Below are 15,915 nucleotides of genomic sequence, written 5' to 3' on the forward strand. Positions count from 1 at the left end.
TACTGTCCTGAGGAGCTTACAGTCTATGTAGAGGAGCTGTAGAGTAGACAATAACTGAGACATACAAAAAGACAGGTGAGTATCAGTTAGACTCATCAGAGAGGTGCAGTAGTACTTTACATAAGGTGTGTGTGACAACATTTATTGAATGGTCTATTAGTATTTTGTTAATAGGTTTAGAAATAACCGCTTAGTCAATGCGTGATTTATTTTGTCATATCTAACATATAGATTACTCTCTCTTTGGCAAGTTTCAGCAATGTAAGATAGAGGCCACGAGAGGTACATTGCCAAAATATTTATAGCCTTGCTCAGTTCAATGTTGTAGAACAGCAGTTCTCATCCAGGGCCCCCTGGGGGGCTGTGAGCAGGTTTCAGGGGGCCTGCCCGAACAAACCAGAGACCAGGGCCAGTGTTAGACTTGCTGGGGCCCAACGCTCAAAGCCAAAGCCCGAGCAACTTAGCTTCTTGGGGGGCCCCGTGTGGTATGGGACCCCGGGCATTTGCCCTCCTTGCTACCCCCTAATGCCAGCCCTGGCTTATAATTTACTGAATATGCAGGAAAAAACCAGTTGTTATAAAAATTCCACAACCCACTTGTGCCATAACATGTTAGGGGGAGGGGGACCTCAGAAAGAAAAAGGTTGAGATAATTTAACTGTGGTATTTTATTTCTGTTGATCAACAACATTGTTTCTTTGCTGTAGATGAAACTCTCTATGGAAGAATTTCGTAACCTGGCTACACGATATGGGGATCTGTATCAGTCATCTTTCGATGCAGACTCGGCAACTTTAAGGAATGTAGAATTGTATCCTACTGTTCAGAACTCAGAATTTGCTTATTTTTATTTGAGGTTGCTTGTAAGGGTGATGCAAGACTCAACAGTCCTAGTTTATGAAGTGTAATTCTGAAGCCGCTAATAACTGCTTTAAAAATCTCAATATTGGTATTTTAAAACCTATCCAGAAAAGAAATCTGTCACCCTCCCTTCATGTTCTTTTGTTGTTTAGAATTGCTTCACTTATTATACAAGTTTTGATGGGTATGATCTTGGAAAACTAGGAGTCTTTGGTTCTTGCCCTGTAACTGGTGCAGATACTTATGGCAGTTACCTCATTATATTCCTTTAGTTGTCATGATGAAAAATGCCAGTAGGGAATACTACTTTGTATTGAGATAGCACGTCTATAAATCTTTACTATAATGTCAGACAACAGCAGAGCTGCCTATTGATTTCGCATGCAGTTGAAGCCCTGATTTTGGATCCGGAATCTGCAAGGTAAGTCTGATGGTTACCCTTCTACTCTCTCCACTCCCATCTCCCTAACTTAGTTTTTTATCTAAGAGACCCTATTAACAAGGGAAAAATGCAGAAGATACATAAATGTACCTTTGATTCTACACTGGGCATACTTACATACACACATCTGCTGCAAAGCTCTGATCTTGCTAAGCTTAAATTGAAGATATCCTGGTAGCCTCCATTCAAATTGTCCTTTATTTGTGTTGGTTTTACTCCAAATTAATTTCACTTTTATGTAAAAGATACTGTAATTAAGTAGAATTGAGCTGTTCCTAGGTATAGATATTTTTGGGTCAAAATCATAGAAGTAATTTCCCAGATCCTTCCTCTGCTGCTTGTTCTCTTGCTTTTAGCTCATTGTTTCATTCATACCAGTGATTTCTTTCGGGATTTTGTCATCTGCTGTTGCTCCCTCCTTCCTTTATGTGCACTTTCTCTCTCATTGCTCTGGAGACCTTAGGATACATACTTAATAGGTTACATTTTCTGTGGTGTAAATCCATTGTCTTCAGTGGAATGACACAAGGGATAATTTTTTCACCCCAAAAGACAGATTAGCACTAATAAAATACCTTCATTTGGGCACAAACCAACTTCCTTTGAAGTTAATGAGTGCTAAATCAGATCCTTTGAAATTCTTCACTTGAGAAATGCAGATTGTGTAAATATGTTCTGTTTAATCGTATAAAAATTTTAGCTCTGTAATAATGACTACTCTCAATTTAGGAGTTTTGAAGTAGGCTTCATAGAGGAATCAGTCCTAACCATTATTTCCATTAATGACTTGGAGGATGGATGGGAAGCTCTGCTAATCAAACTTAAAAATATTTAACAGCGAGGGTTCACAAATAATTGGATGTGGGAGGAAGGATTGTTGTCTGTTTAAAACGCAGGACGGTGCCAGGAGATCTGGATTGTATTCCTAGCTCTGCCAGTGACTTCTTGAGTTTGTTACTTAGCATCTGTGTCTCAGCCTGTCTGTGAGGGTGCTAATGCTTGCTTATGTGCTGAGACTAAATTTGGTAAGTTTTATAAAGTGTTCTGAGCCATGTAGAAGAGTAAAGTATTAAAGTACAATACTTCTTGATATTTTAAAGACGTGGTCTAAAATCAATACAATGAAATCCAATAGAGACTGATTGGGATGACTGGTCAGGTTTACAGCTCAGAGTACTGATTATGTAAAACATGTTTTACTATTTGTAATGTTTTGTCATGCCCCTTTTATGTGTCTGTTCCATTCACCCATTGTGTCTTGTTACAAACCTAGACTGTGGTCTCTCTGGGGTCAGGGCCGTGTTTTCACTGTGATTGTACATTGCCTAGCGTAATGGCCCTGATCTCTTGGTTAGGGTAGTTGACATAGGAAGAAATGGATTACAGGAAGAATACTGGAGCAGCAATAATACAGTAACTCCTCACTTAACGTTGTAGTTATGTTCCTGAAAAGTGCGACTTTAAGAGAAACGATGTTAAGCAAATCCAGTTTCCCCATAAGAATGAATGTAAATGGGGGGGCAGGTTAGGTTCCAGGGAAATCGTTTTTTTGCCATACAGTACAGTGCTATGGTGGGGAGGGTCCCCCGCCTTACCCCACACAGGCACAGCCCACTGGCACTGGAGACAATGAGGCAGGCAAGGAGGGTGAAGGTGCTGTAGGCTAGGAGAAACACGTTGCACAGCAGCAGCTTCCCCTACTCTGCAAGCACCAGGGGCGGGAGGGTCAACCCTCGGCCCCCCAACTCCACCCCTTCCCCCAATCCCCCACCCTTAACCCACCTCTTCTTTCTCCCCCTTTACTCCGCATGCTGCATCCTCGCTCTTCTTCACTGCCCCCCGTCACCACCACCCCCACCCCCCGCCTCCTGCCCATGGCAATCAGATGACTTGTGGCTTTCAGGAGGGAGGGGGGAGAAGCAAGGACATGGCGCGGAGGCTCCCCCTCCCTCCCCTGCCTCCCGAGGACTGCAAGCCAACTGATTGCTGTGGGTGGGGGGAGGGGAGGTGCGCTGTGTCCTTGCTCCTGCCTGTGGCAATTAGCTGGCTTGCGAGGTTCAGGGGGCAGGGGGGGAGCGAGGACATGATGCGCAGCCTCTGTCCCCTGCCTCCTGCCCTTGGCAATCAGCTGGTTTGCGGCGTTCAGGAGGGAGGGGGAGCCCGCGCACCAAGTCCTCTTGCCTCCCCTCTCCCTCCTGAACACCACAAGCCAGCTGTTGCCATGGGCAGGATGCAGGGGAAGAGGGAGAAGGCGCTGATCCGTGGGGTCTGCTGGAGGGTGGGAGGCACTGGGGCAGGGGGCATAGGGGAGCTGGTAGCGGGGCTGCCAGCTGTGGACAAAGCAGGCAGCCAAATGACGTTATAGCGAAGCATTGCACAACTTTAAATGGAGCATGTTCTGTAATTGATCAGGGACATAAGATTGAAACAACGTTAAGCAAGAGGATGTTAAGTAGGGAGTTACTGTATCACAAACATTCTGGAGGTTTCCCACTCGTGGCCCTGCCAGTCAATACCTTGCACTCAGTGCCCTCTTGGGTTCTTTCAGTCAATTACCAAACTTAGGTTGGCTCAGAATCCCACACACCCCTTCAAGGGGTTTGATTTATTACATTTTTCTACCATGGGTGACTGACTTTGTTAGTTGCCCAAGGTCACCCACATCTGGGTCCCTAGAAGAGGACTGGTCAGTTCTTTATCTTAGTTCGGGAGACACTACCCCACCCCTTCCTAAAGCTGAGGTTGTCCTTCAAATGGTTACTCCTTCAAAACAGGAATCCCCCAGTTCCCTTCCTTGGATCTGGGTCATGAGTTAATTAGCCCCCCGTCTCTCCTTAAACAGGAGTCCCCAGTTCTCCTCCTGGAATGGGTTATACATCAATGAAGCAGTCACTCTGTCTCTCATTATGGCAGGACCCCCCTAGCTCTCCTCCTGTAGCTGGGTAATTCCAGCAGTTATTACCCCTCTCCTTAAACAGAAGTCCTCAGCTTTCCTCATTGGGGCCGGGATATAATTTAGGCAGCTGTAGGGCCTAGCCAGCTTCTCCCTCAACTGGCTCCTCTTTCCTCAGTTAATCCTCAGGCTAGGAGAATCCAGCAGGCAGACTTCTCTTGCTGGTGTCTGCCCTGCTATGAGGGAAAAGGCAGCATTTATGCTGGTCCCTGACTGCCAGCTCATCCCCAGTTGGCTTGGACAAGAGGGGAGCCTTGCTCAGCCCTCTCTACAAGGCTCCTGGCCCTTAAAGAAACAGTGATGGAATTTTTCTCCCAAGCACCATTTAGTGCCAGGACTGCTTCCTCTCTATTAATAACATCTAGGTCCTTTTTACACACTCATGCTCTCACTGTGAACCTTTCAAACCTTGACGGGCCAAGCCATGTGACAGGTTGGGCTGACCTGAAGGCACAACCAGCCTTAAGAAGGCAGACCACCCTGGTACAGGTTATAGTGAATGAGATTTAGTGATATGACAATGTTGCAAAAAGGAAAATATGGACCTAATTCTGCATGTACACCTATGTAACTCCCGTTGCTGTCAGTGAAGTTGTGTATGTGCATTTGAGCACAGGATTGTGCCAAGTCCTGAGTGGCTTTTAACAGGACTGTTGCTTGGGGGTCAGGAATCAAAAGCAAGGTAATTATCCTGTACTAGCCTGCAGTGGTAGGGCCTCAGCTGGAGAACCTCCTCTGATTCCGGTCACTGCAAGACCTTGACAAAATGGAGAGTATTCGGGAAAAGCAATAAAAAATAATGCACAGTTTAAGAAATAAAACTTGTGAAGAAAAGCTAATGGAATTAGGGATGTTGGCTCTAGGAAAGGATAGAAGAAAGACCTATTTGTCTGTGCAAAATGATGGTATAAAGAGGGCAGGGTAAGACACAGTCATGGACAAACTACGAGAAGGAAAACTTGGATTTAAATAGGAGGGATAGATAATAATTAGTGTCAGAATAGCCAAGGAACAGAACAAGCTGTTTGAAAGAAATGAAATCTTCCTTACTGAAGATACTTAAAGCTGGAATAAACAACAATCTTATTGGGACTTGTTTGAGGATGGGACTAGATGACCAGGATGGATGGAGTATATCGGGCACAATTAAAATAGCTTATTTTCTAGTTTCCAGGAGTACACCTTGAGTGGAGCTGCACATGTTGAGAGTGAATATGAAAGAAGAATGATGTCTGTATTTAATCACGTGTTGGAGGAAGTGGAATCACTGAACAGGAAATATGCTCCTGTCTCTTACTTGGCAAGTAGCAGCTACAGTATAAAGAGGTTTCTAAAACATTCTGCAACTCGTTTCCTTGGTGTTGAAGGATAGATGCTAAAGAATACGTTGATTCAGCCCTTCATTAGCATCATCTACAATTAGCATATGTGTTCTTCAATGAATAGGGGGTATCAGTGAGGATGATGATGCATTTGGAGCTATGAAGCTAAATAAAATTAGCTTGAAGAACGAAGCAAAGTCGGAGGTAGCTCACATACTGACTCATAGCGTTTTTCATGTTCCACGGTCATGTCTTCCACAGCACTAGTTAAAGCATCTGTAACATTAATGGTCTGATCAGAATGGACAGAAGTCAAAAAATACAGAGACTGATATGATGCTACGGACGGGGACGGGGAAGGGGAAGGGCACTACAGTAAAAGTTAAAAAAGGAACATATTCTGGCTTTTGTCAGTTTGTCATATCCTTTGTTACTAGTGCTGTAGTTGCTGTCATGCAGCAATCTTGTCTGTGGAATATGTGAAATGCTGCAGAGTCCATGTGTCACAGTCTTCCAGCTTTGCTTCATTCCTCAGGCCAGTGGCATTTCTGCACAGCACTTTCCAAGTGTAGTGTTTCTCTTATCAGTGTAGGTCATCGGAGAACACAATGTAAACTGTACTATATGTAAATACAGAACTGATAACATACTACTGTTTTCTTCACTGTTGTACAGTACTAGTACTACTTGTTTCTGGTAACATTACTGACCATGATAAAGCAGAAATGCAAATTATAGGAAACCATGTTTCATGCACAGTATTTTGCATCTACTTCTAGTTACTATTTAAACTGACATCGCCCACTTACTCTAAAGTGAACTATAAAACACAGCCAATGTAAACTTTGAAAGATTATTAGAATCTCTTGGGTATTCTACTAAGTCTCTCATCATGGAATCCCTTTTCTGTTGCTTTCCATCTCTTCAGTCTGTGTATAATATATTAAAACAAACTGAACTCTTTCCTTGATTCTCCCATCATGCCAGATTTAGACCAGCGTAATTAATTTACTCCAGTGGCATTACTTCTGACTTACATGAGTGAGATAGGGGAATCATTTTTAAGCCAGATATAAACATCAGTGTGCTAAATTCAGCCTTGTAAATGGGTGCAACTCCACTGACCTCCGCACTCTTACATTACAGGTGAAATAATGCTACATGTATTCCTTGTAGGTTCTTCTTGGCTATCTTGTTGCTCTGTCAGGTCAGGACATTCTGTGTTCTGCCCTTCCAGAAGAGAGCCCTGGTGATCTAGTGATCTCTTTCCATCTCTACTAATAAATGGTTTCAGAGTAGCAGCCGTGTTAGACTGTATCCATAAAAAGAAAAGGATTACTTGTGGCACCTTAGAGACTAACGAATTTATTAGAGCATAAGCTTTCATGAGCTACAGCTCACTTAATCAGATGCATACATCTGGAAAATACAATGGGGAGATTTTATATACACAGAGAACATGAAACAATGGGTGTTACCATACAGACTGTAACAAGAGTGACCAGGAAAAGTGAGCTATTACCAGCAGGAGAGCGGGGGTGGGGGGGAGAACCTTTTGTAGTGATAATCAAGGTGGGCCATTTCCAGCACTTTACAAGAACAGTAGGAGGGGAAATAAACAAGGGGAAATAGTTTTACTTTGTGTAATGACACATCCACTCCCAGTCTTTATTCAAGCCTAAATTAATTGTATCCAGTTTGCATATTAATTCCAATTCAGCAGTCTCTCGTTGGAGTCTGTTTCTGAAGTTTTATTTGTTGAAGAATTGCCACTTTTAGATCTGTAATCAAGTGACCAAAGAGATTGAAGTGTTCTCAGACTAGTTTTTGAATGTTATAATTCTTGACGTCTGGTTTGTGTCCATTTACTCTTTTACTTAGAGACTGTCCAGTTTGGCCAATGTACATGGCAGAGGGGCATTGCTGGCACATGATGGCATATATCACATTGGTAGATGCGCAGGTGAACAAGCCTCTGATAGTGTGGCTGATGTGATTAGGCCCTATGATGGTGTCCCCTGAATAGATATGTGGACACAGTTGGCAATGGGCTTTGTTGCAAGGATAGGTTCCTGGGTTAGTGTTTTTGGTGTGTGGTTGCTGGTGAGTATTTGCTTCAAGTTGGGGGGCTGTCTGTAAGCAAGGACTGGGCTGTCTCCCAAGATCTGTGAGAGTGAGGGATCGTCCTTCAGGATAGGCTGTAGATCCTTGATGATGCGTTGGAGAGGTTTTAGTTGGGGGCTGAAGGTGATGCTAGTGGCGTTCTGTTATTATCTTTGTTGGGCCTGTCCTGTAGTAGGTGACTTCTGGGTACTCTTCTGGCTCTGTCAGTCTGTTTCTTCACTTCAGCAGGTGGGTATTATAGTTGTAAGAACGCTTGGTAGAGATCTTGTAGGTGTTTGTCTGAGGGGTTGGAGCAAAAACATCTACAAGATCTCTGTCAAGTGTTCTTACAACTACAATACCCAGTGGCAGCTTAGACAAGGCCTTAGTGAAATGACTGCAGTATTAGTGCTTGAAGTACATGCTTTTTCATATTGCTGTAAAAATAATTTCATCTCATTTGCCTTGTCTCCGTTTACAGCACACAGCTTGCCTGTGCAATGCAGTCATCGCCTTGCTGAAAGTTCCGCTTTCGTTTCAAAGGTATTTTTTTCAGAAATTGCAATCTACAAGTATTAAGGTAAGCAGTGCACAGATTGGATTTAGATTACAGTTCATGCATAAGAATCTTATTGGGAAATATAACAATTGTCCTAAAAAATAAAAAGATATAGCTCTAGTGTTCATCATCCTAGAGTAAGGAAGCTGCCTGTCTATAGTAGCTCCCAACCAAAATGTAGTGTCTCAACCTGGAAGCAAATTTGGGGGATTTGACGGCGTTTTCTAAAAACCGATTTAAAAAAAAAATTCTTCCAGACTATTTAAGTCACATAATTAAAACACTAGAAATTACTGAATTCTAATGGTTTTCCATTATGACTCAACCAACTTCAGTTTAAAAGAATGAAATGTGTGGTATTGTGGGAGGAGGAATATAAATGGCTGAGTTATGGTTTAATTATTTAGCTATCAAACAGGATCAGTAAGTGTTTTCCATAGATTTTTTTTTTAATTATTTTATAACACATTCCTTTGATTTGGTTATGTACAGTAGCTAATAATTGCAAGTTAATAAGACTTGAGACAAAACTTTCAAAAGAATGTAAGTGTCTTAGGAGCAAGTCCAAATCCTACTTTTCAAGAATGATTTAGACCTTTAGGCACCTAAGTCTCAGTGAAATTTAGTGTGGAAGGGGCAGATATTTAAAGGTATTTCTTTGCCTAAATACCTTTTTAAAAATGTGGCATTTGCAGCCTAAATTACTTCCCTTGTTTTCTTTTGAAAATGTTACCCACCATCCATGTGTAACACATTCAAATGAAACACTGGTAGCCAGCCTCTTGTAACTTTCTTTGCTTTGTGGACTGTTGTGAGGAGGGTTTATATTGTAATTCCCATCTCACTAATTGTTGTTCTGAATTTCTATAACATGGTGTGTGTTTTTGAGATAAGTGGGCTTTTGTCAAGTTAGTACTGTGATATTTTGTAGCTCTTGGCCACTTTCGTCTGTTGCCTGAAGGAGGCAGGATTTTGCAATGCTATTGCAAAGTGCATTAAAACCAACATGTGAGTTATCAATCTGCTTCAGGCACAAAATTTCAGGCCTCTTTGTTGTGCAAATAGCACTTGAGCCTAGGTCTATTTGGAATAATTTGAATGTGTGTGTGTATATAAGATTATCTGAGTCCTAACCTTAAAGGCTCTTAACAAGCAAACAGAATTAAACTTTGTAATTGTAGAGCCTTGAAGATAATATCTCTCACCAACTTTCCTCAGTCTTGGACAAGGAAGGCCTGGCAATGCTCAACTCCTGAGGGAACACCTACTGTCACTCTGCAGCAACCTTCCTTGCTGATTTATAAGTGATGTTCACAGCCTTAGACTGGACAGCGTTGCCTCTTTCCTCAGCTGGCAGGACTAGAACCGCCAGGCATGATGTGGAGCCATTGAGGAGGGAAATGGAGGGGCGACTTGGAGCTTGGAGGACGCGCTTTTCCACTAGGGGAGGGAAATGCCCAATCTTGACAGTTGGACCTTTTAGGAACTATGAAGCAAAACAGACTCAGACTTTTAATCTGGTCTTTAGTTGTGGGTATTTAGAAGGCTGTTTAAGGAGTTCCTTTCACAGATGTGTACCTGATGCTACAGGTGCAAAGAACATGTCTGGTGTTCCCAAGGCCCTTTATTAATTCTCATGCTTTAGGAGACTCTTCTCTCTCCCTTTCCAGTTCTACATTTTCATCTGCTGCTTCCCCCTTCCAGTTTACAGGGAGCTGTTCCCTTCTACCTATGAATTGCACGTTTCTCCTGAGAAGAACTGATTTTTGAATCTCTCAAAGTCCGTAATCTCCACTCCTGACTTCCTATGTTTCAGCTCGCTCTGTCACCATCTCCCCGGAACCCTGCGGAGCCCATTGCAGTACAAAACAATCAACAGCTGGCCTTAAAGGTGGAGGGAGTGGTTCAGCATGGCTCCAAACCAGGTCTCTTCCGCAAAATTCAGTCCGTCTGTCTAAACGTATCATCAACACTGCAGAGCAAGTCTGGACAGGACTACAAGGTATGGGTAGTATAGAGCCATAATGTGCCCTATGGCTTTACTGACGAATAGCTGTCAAGAGCAGAACATAGTCTTGTATCACTTCTGTTGGTAGCAAGCATCCTTTATCATGTTTCCCCTTCATTCTCACCACTTCTTGTACTAAATGTGAATGCACATTTCTCGTTTGTATTTCTATACTAGTTTTAGTGCTCTTGAAAGGAACTCTTATAGCATTGGTTAGAGCGAGGCATAGTGCAGATAAGGAATGTGCTAGCTTCCTCTTGCGTTGCTGTCTGAGTTCCTCATTCCATACCTGCTGCAAACTGACACTGGCCTTATGTGGGGCTCTCTGGAGCAGAAACTCATCATTCTAACTGTTGTGGGAATTTGCTTCATATCGTGGAATTTCATTCCCTTCTGAATGTAGCCAGGTCACCTGAGGAGAAAGGCAAGAGTAGCTAATTCTCTAACATCTAGACACACAAACATTTGAAATGCCTTTGTGTTAAGCATTGAGATTTCCTGTTGCCTACAGTAACTGACAACAGGAATGCAGTCTGCCCTAAATGAATAGTTAAATACAATTATGTTAAATTCAGGTGAATAGTTCATCAAAGATCCACACTTCTGACGTGTACAAGCTTCGACGTGTGCAAGCTAGGCAATTTGTAATATGCAGTGAAAAGCCAACTGAAAAGTAGACTATTCTTCCTAGTAGTTTTAGAAGTGTAATGTTTATCCTACTTAGATACTAATTTAAGATTTAGAGCTGCTTGAAAATAACTGATGTCAGCTACGTTGCCTCTATTGGTGGATGCAGTTTGCACCCATCAGCAGAGGATGGGTGAGGCCTGGCTCAAAATCAGGCCTCAGTTGATTTGGGAAAAGTGAGAAGAGTTCTCGCTTGTCTTTCTGTATCGTACTATAGAGAATGAGCGGTAGCTTGTCAGGATCTGAACATTCCCTTTAACAGGTTGTCTAGAATGACACTCTGACCCTTCATGTATTCCCAGATCCCCATTGACAACATGACCAATGAGATGGAGCAGAGGGTGGAACCACACAACGATTATTTCAGCACTCAGTTTTTGTTGAACTTGGTGATTCTTGGCACCCATAACATCACAGTAGAGTCCTCTGTAAAAGACTTAAATGGTATTGTTTGGAAGACGGGGCCCAAAACCACCATTTTTGTTAAATCTCTTGAGGATCCCTACTCCCAACAGGTTCGCCTTCAACAACAGCAAGGACAGCCACCTTCGCAGCAACAACAGCAGCAGCAAAGAACAGCATACTCGCGTTTTTAGTCACCAAAAGTGCTATTAATTTTCAGGGGGCTAGACTACAGGCATCTCACTTTGCTTGGATACAACGTCTTTTGGAGACATTTAAACTCTTTGGTGGTCTTAATGCCATTATTGTTGCACTTAAACTGGTCATGTGAACCACACTGAGGCTATGTCCACAGTACAAGCTATAAGGTTGTGATTCCCATCTTGTATACATACGTTCACACTAACTTGATAAGAGCTAGCATGAGAGTAAATAGTAGTGTAGCCATGGTAGCATGGTTTAACCATACCGAGTACAAACCCTCCTGAACACCATGGGTGTGTACTCAGGATGGCTTAGCATTACTGTGGCTACACTGCTATTTCTACTCGTGCTGCACCTATCACTTCAAATATGTCTACACAAGCTGGGAATCGCACCCATTGGTCGTGTAGACAGCTTCAGTCCTGGTGTAAATAGGTACAACTTGGGTTAAGTCTGGAGTTCCATTTTTTTATACTAGGTCTACAATTTATTATCCCAGCTGTATGTTCTCCAGAACCAATGGCAGCAGCCCTTTATGAAATTAGCCAGTAGGGGAGACTGTGAGTTGTGTGGATAGAACCTTTCTTGGTAACCTAGCATATCTCCTCTGCCATTTCCTGAGGAGCATACGTTCTGGTGTTTGGGCTCTCAGGCCACCTGCTAACAGCCTGGACAGTTCAATACCAAACAAAACAGTGTTATGTAAGGTGGGTGTCTTGTAATGTGAAGCTGTTGGCAAGACTGTCCGGACATCATACTGGGTGATTATAGTAGTAATTTTGGTATTTGTGAAGCTGAAGAATATTGTGGTACCATTTCAGCCAACAGCATTGTAATTAATGTGCACACAGACCTGTCTTTGCTCATTCTCTTGCCTCTGTATTCACTTGTCCTGAAGAGATGCCACCTGGAGAACAGAGAAATTACTTTTAAAGGGGAAGTGAAGTTTCAGTGATGGGAACAAATGATTGGTTGTGCCTCCTCAAACGGGAGGATAGAAATGGCTTTTTTGTTTCATCTTTATCTGCCTTTGCCAGGCTTTATTTACTTTTAATTTTTTTTTAAAAGAGGAAAGGTTAATTTGTAAATCTGTTTAATGTTTAACGTTTATAAGTAGGGGACTATTAAATGCCAAAGCTCTGGTGCCTAGTCGGTATGATCTTTGACCATGTTAGTCATTTTAACAGGGATTTCTTGAAGTATTTCGCCATAAATAGCACTACTAGAAGTCTAATTTTACCACCTGCTCACAAATAGTTTTCATTCCTCCTTTGAAATGTGAAACCTTGAAGACTCTGGAAGGACTAAAATCCACTAATGCTTGCACCCCCAGAAAATAGATCATGTGGCATACACCTAATCTATCCCTATTGGGAAATCCCTGCTTAGTGCTCCAAAGGAAAGTTGGACCCTGCTAGGGTGCTGGGGAGAAGCTTCTTTTGGACTTCGCAGCCACTTTAATTCCTATGCATGGGAGCAGGAATTGATCTGTGAATTTCTAATATGGCCGTCACTCTGGTATTTAGGTGCCATCAGCTAGATGCTGTATGTGAACCTCACTCATTTATATTTGTTTTTTTAATCTGGTAGCTGTAACATGGCATCTCTAATAGGAGCTTGAATGCAGTTGTTTTTTTAATTTCAGTATCTGTCCAGATGGGCTTCACTCTAGAAGCTGGCTAGAGCCTCTCACCTTGCTTTTTGTATGTACAGAGTGTCCTGTTTTTCAGCATTCACCTGCTCAGCATAGCTGGATGATGATGTGTAGGGGTCTTACCTCTTTTCCTCCTTAGGCAATAGCCTACTTTGCCTCTTCTTGACTTGTGACTCTCGGAGAGAGAAATTGGAAGCAAGCATGGGTGGGCTTCATCACCTTTGGGTATTGCTGTTCGGAATTAATTCCTGAGTGTTTTGAAAGAAGTTAAGGGGGATACAAGACAAAAATGGGAGGAGCGTCACAAAATAAAATACCACCTTCCCCAACAACAACAAAATAGAAATTAAGAAATGTGCCCTTTTGCTTATGGATTCTACTAGTAGTTCATTCGTAGGGGAGCGGGGAGTGGCTGACAGGTGGAGAATGGGTCTAGGCTTAACACTTTAAGTCAATAAGTCTATCACTTGAGGTGTGAAAAATTCCCCCACCCCCCCCCCCTCCACCCCCAACCTGCTGTTGCTATGCTGTCCTTACCCCCAGTATAGATGCTGGTAGGTCTTAACTACTGCCATTCTGGGAGTAGTGGTCCTACACTGACAGCAAAAACTCCTTCTATTGGTGTAGGCTGTGTCTACACTGTGGGGTTATGCCAGCACAGCTGTGGCACCATTGCTGTTCCTGTAGTGTAGACATATCCTAGGTGAAAAGGAAATGGATTTTCTTGACGTGCACAGTGGTACATCACATAGCAGGACATTATAAATATCAGCCTGGTTATTGAAAGAACATATCTAATGAGTGGAGAAATGAGGCAGGGGGCAGATGGCCTGGAAAGATGGTACTGTGTCTTTAAAGGTGATACCTAGGTGTGTACATGGTCGTCTCACTGTAATATTCAAGTTCCTCAGAAACATTAACTTATTCTCAGGACATGCCTGTGAGGTGAAGTATTCCACCGATTTTACAGATGGAGAACTGATCTCTGGAAAGAAATGACTCAGCTGTGGTCACATGAGAAGTCTGGCAGAGTTGGGAACTGAACTCTGATATCCCAGTCCAGTGCCTTAACCACAAGACCATCCTTCTTAATAGCTAGAGACTCCATATTAAATTCATTATGGAACAGAGGGATGAACTAGGGGCTTGCCGCATCCACTCCATGCATGCAGCTGGTATTTCCAGTGCTTCCAGGAATAGGAAGGGTTTGGGGGGGTAACCATCCTGATAGTGAAAATAACAAAAGAAAAGGTAAAAGGTTAAACTATTCAGCTCCTACTCTAGGGAATGAATATTTGTTCTTACCCTGTTATAAATTGACATAATATATGGATGAAAATGCATTGACTGCAACTTTACAAGACATGAAAGGAAATTGTGACAGTGGGGCTGTAGATCTTTCTTAATTTGGAATTAATAAATGACAGGAAAGTTGGTTTGTCAAAATGTTTTTCACGCAATAAAACTAAACTTGAGGGTAGGCTAGGGAAACTTGCCCAATGCCAACATTGACCCAATTATTTTCGTAGCAAAAAAAGCTTATGTCCCTCAAAGACAAGCTTTTTGATCTGATCTGACAATCCCTTACCTCCAAGCACTCTGATTTTGACTCCAAGCAATGAGGCTGAAAGTGAAATTGTGTGTCTAACCTCAGTTTTGTTGTAAATGCCCCAGAATGGCAGTTTCACTCCGTGCTGTATTTCAGGAAGAGCGTGTACGTGATTAGCCACATGCATTCTTCCCAATGTGCCATGTGGCACGTAAGTGGCTTCAGGGAGCCAGAACAGGGGAATGTAACAAATCAGCAGTCAAGGCAGGTGGCAAGTCCTCTCATTTGTCTATCCGTGTCTGATGCCATGCTGATGAGAGCAGTATGGTTACAAGAAAACAGGATGCCAATTGCCATTTTCAGCCTGGGGTGATGTATGCTGCATTGTTAGTGCAGCAAGGACCACAAAATACAGGCCAACAGCTCATCCAGCAGTGAGTAAGTTACTCGGTTTTGCTTGCTCAGATCAACCAATTCTAGGGATTTTCAACATCTGCCTGCATTGTAAGTTACAAGAAGAGCAGGCGGAAGTTACTGTACTCCTTAAACCTCAAAACCTGCTCAGTGTTAATTTTTTTTTTGGTTGGGGGGGGCAGGTTGCTAGTTTTAGACTTCGTACTCAAGGGAGGGCTTGTGTGGGGGAGATAAGGGAAAGAACCAGCTAAAACTAGAAATGGATTTGTATAGAATGGCTGTTTGCTGTGCAAGTACCTGCATTTCTTTCTGACACACTGAAGGAGTTTTTCACACTGATAAGTCAACAGACGCACATGTGAAGAATAAGATTTTTAGATGTAGACTGTCATAAGGCATATAAATTAGTCAATTTAATAGTCCCTTGTATTTCTGTAAGTCTGTAATATACCATTATATTTGATACTTCATAATAATTAGATATAGTTTGAACCCTCACCCAAGGAGGTATTTACCCAAATGAACTAATATGATTTGAGTGAATAGTATTGCGTGTTAAGAAAATAAGCACAAGTTAGATTTTATGTATATATAGTTATAGCTTAAAGGAGACCTACAAATAGGTTATTAAAAATTTGCAACAGTTCTAGAATTATATGCTGAATGCCCAAAAGATGAACACTAAAGTGAGCGTTCAGCAAATTGACTTGAAATGTAACCTTTGTATTCTTCAGTGGTTAAATCCCATTACACATTA

The 15,915-nt window shown here is 42.3% G+C and overlaps 1 protein-coding gene across 3 annotated transcripts in view; it reads left to right on the forward strand.

Annotated features, from left to right (window-relative positions):
* Positions 1-13,612, forward strand: part of INTS7 (integrator complex subunit 7) — a 130,411-nt gene extending 116,799 nt beyond the window's left edge. For all 3 annotated transcript variants that reach the window (XM_074949293.1, XM_074949291.1, XM_074949292.1), the window contains exons 15-20: positions 708-811; positions 1,214-1,282; positions 5,424-5,556; positions 8,163-8,261; positions 10,057-10,242; positions 11,238-13,612. In XM_074949293.1, the coding sequence (XP_074805394.1) occupies positions 708-811; positions 1,214-1,282; positions 5,424-5,556; positions 8,163-8,261; positions 10,057-10,242; positions 11,238-11,531 (885 nt within the window). In that variant the 3' untranslated portion in view covers positions 11,532-13,612. The remainder of the gene's footprint in view (positions 1-707; positions 812-1,213; positions 1,283-5,423; positions 5,557-8,162; positions 8,262-10,056; positions 10,243-11,237) is intronic.
* Positions 13,613-15,915: the final 2,303 nt, after the last annotated feature.

This window comes from Natator depressus, chromosome 3, assembly GCF_965152275.1.
Source record: "Natator depressus isolate rNatDep1 chromosome 3, rNatDep2.hap1, whole genome shotgun sequence".
Classification (NCBI taxonomy): Eukaryota; Metazoa; Chordata; order Testudines; family Cheloniidae; genus Natator; species Natator depressus.